General features: G+C 44.5%; 1 protein-coding gene across 1 annotated transcript in view; it reads left to right on the top strand.

Annotated features, from left to right (window-relative positions):
• Window positions 1–10522, top strand: part of LOC147103183 (protein argonaute-1) — a 119431-nt gene that overhangs the window by 65310 nt on the left and 43599 nt on the right. Inside the window, exons 6-9 of the mRNA XM_085962569.1 lie at window positions 1374–1508; window positions 4959–5046; window positions 7587–7734; window positions 8439–8558. Coding sequence (XP_085818695.1) covers window positions 1374–1508; window positions 4959–5046; window positions 7587–7734; window positions 8439–8558 — 491 coding nt within the window. The remainder of the gene's footprint in view (window positions 1–1373; window positions 1509–4958; window positions 5047–7586; window positions 7735–8438; window positions 8559–10522) is intronic.

Genomic DNA, 10522 nt, shown 5'->3' with positions numbered 1-10522 from the left:
GTGGTTTCCCTGTTTGGCAGCAGCAGGTAGCCTCCAGATATGCTCACTTTGTAAATAAATCCTCCCCCCCTGCCTCCATAGACATTTTAAGCTGTTTCTGCTTTTACTGAGTAATGAAGTGATGGTTAAAAATATGAATTGCAATTGGTAGCTGAATTTTGGAAGTGTCCATATTGGAGCCTGTGCTCTTCTGTTGTTAAACGGTATTTTAATATAGCCTACCCAAAGTCATTTTGCTTCAGATCATTAATAACCATCAGAAACGAGCAAAATCCTATCCTTATGGGCCAGTTTCTTGTCTGGATCGAAGTACTGGTATGAAAACAGAAAATGTTGCAAAAAGACAGCAGTTCCATCAGCACCTGAAATGGGTCAGGTTAATGTTCAGTTAGAGACCCTACCCCAGAGCCTGTGCTGGTGGGTGTGTTCCAGTGTCCATGATGTGGATTATACCTGTAATTCTACACATGGTTACTGCCTTCAATTTGTCTCCTGTTGTATTCATTGCTGCCATTTGGCCTGTGCTCATTATGAGGGATGGGAGCAGGGCTTTCTACTGTCACTCCAGCTGAAGCAGGTGGTTTTGTAGATGACAAAGTGAGAATACCTGAACGTGCTTTTATTTTGCAGCACTTTGTCCCAGGATTTTGGGATGGCGACGCCAAACCAACCTCTGTGTGTCCCTGTCCCACATTTACCTCTTGTCCCGTGCCTCCATTCTGCTATAGGCCTGTTGGAGGCCGATTTGGAAAATGGAGATCTGGTCTTAGCCTTGTATGCTGTTTTCCTCCTCCAATGGCCCTACAGGAGAGTGAACACACATGGCAGTATACCATTCTTCCCCATTTAAAAAAAAAGAAATCCTCCATAATGATGCAAGTGGTGGCCTAATACATTGTGCGTTTGAGTCATGATGCAGTTTCATGTCATGAAGCAAGCACACTGACGTGCTGAATTAGCTCAGAATGGTTGGAAGTCAGTCGTAAAAGCTGCAAGTACGAGCACGAAAAACTGGGTCTCTGCTGTCATCAGATGGACAGCGACTGGTTGTGTTGCTTTTGATAGTGTCCCTAACTGCAGGGACCTTCGCGTGAGGAGTTAATGGCATAACAGCAGCAACTTGCATTTATTTAGCGCCTTTTGTGAAGTGCTTTGGGAAGTTTTACTATGTTAAAGGTGCTGTCTGAGTGCAAATTGTGAAAGTTGCTTGAGGTTGCTGTAATGTTTCTTCAAAGTTTCTTCTTTTCGCATCTGTGTTATTAGTTTTCACCAGTCATTCCTGTACAGCTGATTTCAATCTCACATGTTGCATTGAGTCAATTATAACGCCACTGGTAATAGTCACTGACCACAGACACTTTTTCCTATTTTAGTGTCAGCAACAGCTTTCTACAAAGCTCAGCCGGTGATTGAGTTTATGTGTGAGGTCCTAGACATACGGAACATTGATGAGCAGCCAAAGCCTCTTACTGACTCGCAAAGAGTGCGTTTTACAAAAGAAATAAAAGGTAGGTTTCATCGGTTGTTGTTTTGTTATGGTTGTTTTGAAGTTTAGTCACGATTGTGTAAGTGAATGCAGCGGCTATTTTGCATGCAGCAAGTCCCACAAACAGCAATGAATAACCAGATAGTCTATTTCTGGAGATGCTGGTTGGGGGACAATACTGGCCAGGAGATCTGGAGAACTCCCTGCTCTTTCGCTGCTTTTACGGTGACTGATTAGCATTTAGCACCTTATATCTTCAGGATTTTATAACCAGTGGATTACTTTTTTAATGCAGTCACTCTTGTAATGTAGGCAAACGTGATAGCCAGTGTGCACAACGAAAATTTCTACAGACAGCAAATGAGTGCAAGACCAGATAATCTGTGTTAGTGATGTTTGGTTGAGGGATGAAGATTGACCAGGCCACTGGGAGGACTCCCTGTTCTACTTTGAATAGCATCATGGGATCTTGTATGGTAGGGCTTTGGATTAATGTCTCCTCTGAACGGTGGCATCTCCAACAATGTAGCACCCCCCTCAGTACTGCACTGGAGTATAAGCTTAAAACTTTGGCTGCCAGCTCTCACAGGATTGGTTTCCCACACTCCCGGTATCCCATAGCCGGTGGACAGATGAAGGTAAGACTGCTGAAATCAGTGGTCCGGAAGACCCGTTTTCCCCTACTCGGTGCATTTGATGATTTAACTCTGGCCACTGAAAGACCTGTGTACCTGCAGCACAATCTTCAAGGATTTTCAGATTGGCCCTGCTGATGTCACATCATCATCTGTTGTGGAGTTACAACGTCAATTGCACTGCACACACTTAATGGCCAGTTTATCGTGGTCACTCTGCGTGGGCTTACCCCTGAAATGGACTTTGCTGCCGTTCTACATCGTATGTGCAGCACAGAAACGGGCCATTCGGCCCAACTGGTCTATGCTGGTGTTGATGCTCCACACGAGTCTCCTTCCCACCCCTCTTCATCTCGCCCTATCAGCATACTCCTGTTCCTTTCTCCCACATGTGCTTATCTAGCTTCCCCTTAAATGCATCTATGCTATTTGCCTCAGCTGCTCCATGTAATAGTGACTATCTTATATTTATGCCCCCTAGTTCTGGTCTCCACACAAGTGGAAACATGTTCTCTACGTCTACCCTATCGAACCCCTTCGTAATTTTAAAGACCTCTATCAGGTCACCCCTCAGCCTTCTAGGGAAAAGAGCCCCAGCCTGTTCAATCTTTCCTTACAATTAAGCAGGATAAAAAGAAGGAAAAGTTGGACCATCAATACACGTCTTTACTAAAATCTGCTTTTACCATTTTCCGTGTGAAACTATCGGGCCCGAATTTCCTGACTTATGCTCCTTGGGAAACAACCAGTTCTAGAGGAACATACCTACAAACTCAATCTGTGACACGCACCATCGATAGCGCAGCACACCGGCAGCGCTCCACCGAAGTATCAGCCTAGATTATGTCAAAAGCAAAATACTGCGGATGCTGGAAATCTTGAAATAACAGAAAATGCTGGAAATATTCAGCAGGTCAGGAGAGAGAAACCGAGTTAACGTTTCAGGTCAGCGACCTTTCATCGGAACCTAGATTATGTCCTGGAGGGTGCTTGAACTCAGTACCTTCCCCTCCACTGTTCGGGCACCATCACTGAGCCAAACAAAGTCGCCAAAGTCCAGATATAAATTTCTGTGAGATTATTGGGTAAAATGGACTAAATTCTACTATCATCCCACTCAAAAATTAAGATGTTAAGTTGTTGCTTTGATTTATGGTGTGGCATCTACACTAAAAGTTGATACCAATTTAAAGAAATAGTTATAATTCCAGTTACAGCATAGCACTGTGCAGTCACACACAAATTGGGGATTTAGAGATTGGGAGAGTTTGACTATTTTCAAAGGTTGTGCACACAACATGAAACTTCCGCCCCCCCCCCTTTTTTTTTAAAACCCTGAAACTTGGCACATTTATGCATAGTTTGGCATCTCTATAGCGCTGCTTCTGCTTGGCCTCCAGATTCTTTTATTCATTGTATTGTGGGAAGTTGGGAGGGAGGAGGAAATAATCAGTCCTGAAGCTACCAATGAGCATTTTTTATGGGAGAATAATAATCTGAGATTGAAGCTGCCTTCCAGCGTCTGTGTCTTTATTCAGTGGACAAAGCACAACAGATCTGCAGCTTCTGTACAACAACATTCCTGCCATGCCACAGAACCATTCATACGCTGTAAAAACAGAATTGCCAGTAGTTGTTTTTAAAAAAAAAGGCACAAACACTGTAACATAAATATTCAAACTGGAGAGGAGATTTCTTTGTGTTAATGGCTTTCCTGTTGGCAGGTAGCCTCCTGATATCATTAGCGAATAACAAAAGGCCATGCATGTTGTCTGAAAAGCTGTTAAATGACTTATTACCAGGTAAGTGGAATATTCTCCCACACCACCCCCTGCCGCAAACAAACACACTCACTGTTGCCCTGCTATTATTAAAAACCACTTCTGCCCCATTTATACTGTGGGCAGATTTGACAACAATGGAAAAACTGTGCAATTAGTTTAACATTGGGTTTACTAATTGAACAATCTGCCCTGGACATTCCCTGGTGTTGCCAGAAAGTATACAACACAGCAATTATGAAATGTATTGTTGCCCAGACCCAAGCTTGTGAACCTGAACTAAGTGTCACTCACGGGACCTGTTTAGCTTTGCTGCAGGCTGTACTCTTGCTCAGAGACACGACCTGGGGGGAGTGGGAGGTTTTGTGTCTCCAGAGGCAAGAGACACTGCAGGGTTGCCTTCTGATACAGGAAACTTTTTTTTATCCGGCACGGACGGGACCGACGTGGTGCCGGTTCATCAAAAATTCCGGATAACCGAAAGCTATAGTAAAAGATACGGAGCTGAGAGCTCCGTATAAAGCAACAAACCCTGTTGCTTAGCAACAGGTTCAGAACAATGGCCACAAGTTGCAAGCGTCTCTGTAGCTTAGCAACAGCTGCAGCCACACCCTTGCACAGCAACAGATGGAGGAAGGCAAGCAATAAAAGTTACCTGAACCTACTCCTGAATTTTGCCGGTTAACCAAGATTTCCGGTTATTTAGGTGCTGGTAAATCGAAAGTTTCCTGTACTTAGTCCAAATGCCCATTTTCCTCATGTGTGAGTATCAGCAGGTGCATTTTCACCGACGGATGATTCACTGGCGAGCCAGGTCCTGTCCTTGACGGGCAACCACACCGGCAGCTCCGGTAGAAGCCACTGAGTGATGTTCAGGAGCCCTGGCCGACTTCTTCCCCCTCCCGCGCCCAACTCTATAATCAACTAGCTCAGCCCAAACAAGGGAAGCAACCGTGGATCTTGATGGTCATCTACTCACTTGTTTAACCAGCTGAGCCATCGGGGGGACCTCTAGTGTTCCGGTTCTTGATGATCTTTCTGTTCTGGCCTCCACAGGTTTAAAAGTGGAGGTGACTCACTGCGGCCAGATGAAGAGGAAATACCGAGTGTGTAATGTAACCCGGCGGCCGGCCAGTCACCAGACGTAAGTACGCATTCGTCCTAATATGGTGAAGTTAAAGTGGTTCGCTCTGTGCTTACTCCTGTACACATCTGTGAAAAGCAGTCAGATTTAGATAAGCTTTGTATCAGACTTCAGTGTACACATGTATTTCAGGGTTACAAACCACCAATGGGCTGGAGGCCAGTATATCAGTAATTACGTACATAGGTAATGGAGCAAGGTTAAATCGACCAGTTGGTAGACACAAAAAGGGTGTGCATTCACAACCAGGTGTGCAAATTCTAACAAAAACACTCAGGTCTACACCTGAGGTGTGTGCATCACCCCATGATCCAATTTGATGCTTGATGTCATGTGATTTCCAGGTGCAAGATCTTTCTCCAGAGTATCTGTTCACAACCAGTTCACAACACACTGGACTGACTTAGTGTGGAGTAATAGTGGAATGGCACACTTACTAAAACGAAGGTTAAGTTCAAAAAGTAGAACAAATAGAGGACAGTCTCTGAGATAATGAGGGAAAACTCTGAAAATATTGTAAAACTGGAATAAAAACAGAAAATGCAGAATATACACAGCAGGTGGGTCATCATCTGAAAAAAGGTAGGCTAACATTTTGGGTACTGGCAGGTAGCTGTGCCTCTGTTCCTGTTCCACGGAGGAAGGGTGTCTACTCCAAACGTTAACCTGTCCTTTGTCTTTTCAGATGCTGAAGGACTTGCTGTGTATTTCCACCATTTTCTGTTTTATTTTAGCAGACAGTGCCTTCTGTCTTTCACAAACCACAAAGATATGTGAACATATTCTGTAAGAATACAGTTACTGGCTTGCATTTACTGTCTAGCTCAGTCATCTCTGTGCGAAGGTGAAAGCTCTGAATACACCGTAAGTATATACTGGCGCACATAGTTTGGGAGTATAATGTACTCATTGCTGGGAAGTGGATTTTTCCCTGTTTTTCATACAGCATAAATGAAATTCTATAAAGATCTGAAGCACAATAATATAAAATATGACCAGTGACTATAACTACACTCATTGTATGCCATTTCTGTTTTCTAAACATTTCGAAGCCCACAGAAGTTTCGAAAAGCTGCTTTGAAATTCCTGAAATATAACTGTAATAACCACTTGCATTTATTTAACGCATTTAACATAGTGAACATCCTAAGACACTTCAGAGGTGGGACAGATACTGAACAATTTTAGAATAATCAGAAGAGGTGTCAGAAACCCTGTCTAAGCGGTAGGTTTTGCGGCGACTTTTGGGAGAGAGGGAGAAAGGTGGAGAGATTTAGGGAGAAGTTTCCAGAGTACACGGTTCTGGTGTAGGGAGAGCGGGATGCAAAAAGGTCAGAGTCAGAATGGGTGATACGCACTGGCATGTAGGAATCAGAGGTTATACGGTGGGGCAAGGCTGTTGAGGGATTTCTAAATGAGGACTCGGATGTTGGAATCATTACATAAAACTTTACAGCGCAGGAACAGGCCATTCAGCCCAACAGGTCTATGCCGGTGTTTATGTTCCACACGAGCCTCCTGCTCTACTTCGTCTAACCCTAACAGCACATCCTTCTATTCCTTTCTCCCTCATTTACTTAGCTAATTTCCCTTAAATACATCTATGCTATTCGCCTCAACCACTCCATGTGGTAGAGAGTTCCACATTCTTACCACTCGGAGTAAAGACATTTCTCCTGCATTCCTTATTGGATTTATTAGTGATAAATGATCTGATTTAGCAGGGAACTGAGAGTCAGTAGAGGTTGGTGAGGACAGCAGTAATGGGGAGCACAACTAAGTGCAGGATAAACTGGAGGCAGCAGACAATTAGGAGTCTATGTAGAGTGGATCACAGTAGGCCAGCAAGGCGAGCACTGGAGATAATGTGAATGGAGATTTCAGTGCAGTGGGGTTTAGGTAAGAGCAAAGACGAGCATTGTTACAGAGGTGAAAATAAGTAGTCTTGGTGATTGACAGGACACAAGATTTGAAGCTCATTTTAGCGTCCAACGGGGCACTCAGGTTGCGCGCTGTCAGCTGAGTGAGCAAACAGCAGGGAGAATGAAATTGGGGGCTGAGGTGTAGAGTTTTTGGTGGGAGTTAAACAGGATGGCCATCAGCCTCATTGATAAGTTAGAGGAAGCGTAGGCAAGGACTTCGGTGTTTGTGAACATCAAGAAATAAAGAAAGAACTTGCATTTATATAGCGCCTTTCATGGCCACCGGACATTCCAAAGCGCTTTACAGCCAATGAAGTAATTTTTTTTTTTGAAGTGTAGTCACTGTTGTAATGTAGGAAACGCAGCAGCCAATTTGCGCACAGCAAGCTCCCACAAAGAGCAATGTGATAATGACCAGATAATCTGTTTTTGTTATGTTGATTTGAGGGATAAATATTGGCCAGGACACCGGGGATAACTCCCCTGCTCCTCTTCGAAATAGTGCCATGGGATCTTTTACGTCCACCTGAGAGAGCAGACGGGACCTCGGTTTAATGTCTCATCCGAAAGATGGTGAAATGTGATTGATAATCATAACATGATTATGTTTTCTCTCAGGTTCCCCTTGCAGCTGGAAAGCGGACAGACTGTGGAGTGCACAGTAGCGCAATATTTCAAACAGAAATACAACCTTCAGCTAAAGTACCCGCACCTACCCTGTCTACAGGTGGGACAGGAGCAGAAGCACACCTACCTGCCACTCGAGGTGAGATGTGACTGCAGTGCGGTCAAAGGGAGAGTCTCTGCAGCAGGAACGGGCCAGCAAGAGCATAGGGAAATGTTGGTGATGTCAAAATGAGCTGGGACAAAGAGTGGGAATTGATGCAGACCCGGGAGCAGGATTGGCGGCAAAAACTCTTGTTGTGTTTTTAATAAATTAATGGCGTCATTTATTTTAATAGCTTAAAATAGTGGTTACCGTTGACGCAGCAAAGCACAGCGCAGAGCATTCTTGAGTTGTGTGGCCAGCAGAGGCTAAGGTGCTGAAGGACGATGAGAAGGATGGTGCAGTAGCGCCACCCGGTGGCAGGTGGCCTGCCGTTGCAGTGTGATGAGCAAATGTTGACATAGGCTCTCCCATTATAAAAAGGGTGGCTCAGGAATCGTGGCGGTCAGTTCATTTGTCATGTTGCAGCAGCCTGTGCAAGACTGCGTATGGGACGTGGCAGCTGAATAAAAATATAAAAGAAGCTTCTGAATAACTTGTCCCTGGCAACAAAATTCCTTGCTCTATCCTGATGTTTTGCAGTGTACAGGCCCTTTTTTCTCTCTCAAACCGTCAGAATATTTGTTTCATTAGATTCACTGCAGTGGCGCATCAGAAACAAAATTAAAAAGCCACAAAATATCTGATCTTTCTCGTCAAGAATGTCTTGTACATAATTGAGATGACGTCTTCCCTTTTCGTAGGTGTGTAACATCGTACCTGGGCAGCGGTGCATCAAGAAACTTACGGACAATCAGACGTCAACGATGATTAAAGCAACAGCACGGTCAGCGCCAGACAGGCAGGAGGAGATCAGTCGACTGGTGAGTGGCGGAAAGCCATAACGTACAGTTGATTCCTGTTGCGCAATTCATTTGCATCTCGTGTTTAATTCATATGTCAGTGTTACTTGGGTGGCCACTGCATGTTTTACTTGGAGAATAGTCTTTCACTTTTTTTTGCTGTTTAGCTCATGAAAACCAGATTGTGAGAAGTTAATTTATTTCATATAATCATAGAATTTAAGGCACAGTAGGAGGCCATTTTTGGGAACAAAGGGAATTAAGTGATACAGGGATAGTGCGGGAAGGTGGAGTTGAGGCAGGAGATCAGCCATGATCTTATTGAATGGCGGAGCAGGCTCGAAGGGCCAAATGGCCGACTCCTCCTAATTATTATGTTCTCACTCAGCCCATCGAGCTAGTGCTGCTCTTCAACTGAAGCTCACTGCTGTAACTCCATTTCCCTGTATCATTTTATATTCTTCCTTTTCAAACATTTACCCAGTTCTCATGTAAAGTATCTTGTAGTCTCAACTCAATAGCCACTTGTGGTACCGCATTCCATGTTCCACTAATGATCTGCATGAAAATATTTCTTCTAACTCCCCTATCCTTTTTCTAACAATCCTGAATCTATTACCTTTGTTACTGATTTGCCACCAGAGTAAACAATCTTTCATTGTTTACCTTCACAACACTTTTCATAATTTTTAAAACCTCTATTTGATCCCCATTAACTTTCTATGTCCCAGTGAAGAAAGCACCAATTTTCCTGGTCTAACTCTAGTGAATCTTTACCGTGCCCTTTCTATGGCTATAATATTGCATATAATAAGAACTATATTTAATGAGTATATTACAACCATAGAAAGGCTGCAGCACAAAGCCCCGCACTGCCATCACCCTGCCCTTGCCAAGTGCTGCTGGCTCTCTGTACCATAGCAAGTTGATCTTAAGATCCTCCTCGTCATTTTCAAATCCCTGCAGGCCTCACTGTACCCTACAACAACCTCCACATATTCATTCTCACATACACCCTTCACTCCTCCTACACCAGTCCACTTCTCTTCTCTGACTCTCTCTGCCCTACCATTGACACCTGCTCTTTCAGCCATTACACCCCTGCTCTTGAAATGCCCCATTCCCCCAGTCTCCCCGTCTTGTTACTTCCCTCTGTTTTCGGAAGCCTTCTAAAAATCTTCCTCTTCGACTGCTTTCCACTCCGTCCCCTGACGCCCTCCAACACCTAATATGCACGTTACCTCTTAGTACCCAGCATAACCTCTGCTCAACATGACTTCTGGTATGCCATCCGACTGCCCGCTTGACATCGAGTTGTGGATGAGATGGAACTTTGTCCAGCTCAACACTGGCAAGACAGAAGCTGTTCTTTTCAGCCTCGTCATAAACGTAACGCCTGATTCCATCCCACTTATCCACTGCTTACTCAGACCGAACCCAATGGTGCACAAAACTTTGTGGTCCTACTTGACCCTGTGCTGAGCTTCCAGCCTCATGTCTGTTCTATTGCCAAGACTGTTTTCATTTCTGCAATATTGCCCACCTTCACCCCTGCCTCATCCCCCAACACTTCGGAAACCATCATCCACTTCTTTGTCATCTCCGGGCTCAACACCTTTACTGATTTCCTTGCTGGCTTCCCAAAGTATCACCCAATTCCAATTTATCCAGAACTCCCCACACTGCATCCTGTTCTGCTCACATTTTACTCCTGCCCTCGCCAACCTCCACTGGGTCTCCATCTCCCAGCATATTGATGTTCAAAATTCCTGTCTTTTGTCTGTCACTCCGTGACCTTGCCCCGCCCTACCTCTCCAGCCTCTAGCTCACACTCTCCACTCTGGCTTACTGTGGGACCTTCCACTCCATTATTGGTGATGGAGAAGAGCGTTGGTGCGAATACACAGCCTTGCTTGACCCCAGTTCGTACATGAATTGGGTCTGTGGTGGAACTGTTGGTCAGGATCACGGCTTGCATGTCGTTG

The sequence above is a fragment of the Somniosus microcephalus genome, chromosome 20 (assembly GCF_052327205.1).
Source record: "Somniosus microcephalus isolate GS21.2 chromosome 20, FLI_Smic_1.0, whole genome shotgun sequence".
Taxonomy (NCBI): Eukaryota; Metazoa; Chordata; class Chondrichthyes; order Squaliformes; family Somniosidae; genus Somniosus; species Somniosus microcephalus.
This window is presented reverse-complemented; position numbering and strand designations above follow the sequence as displayed.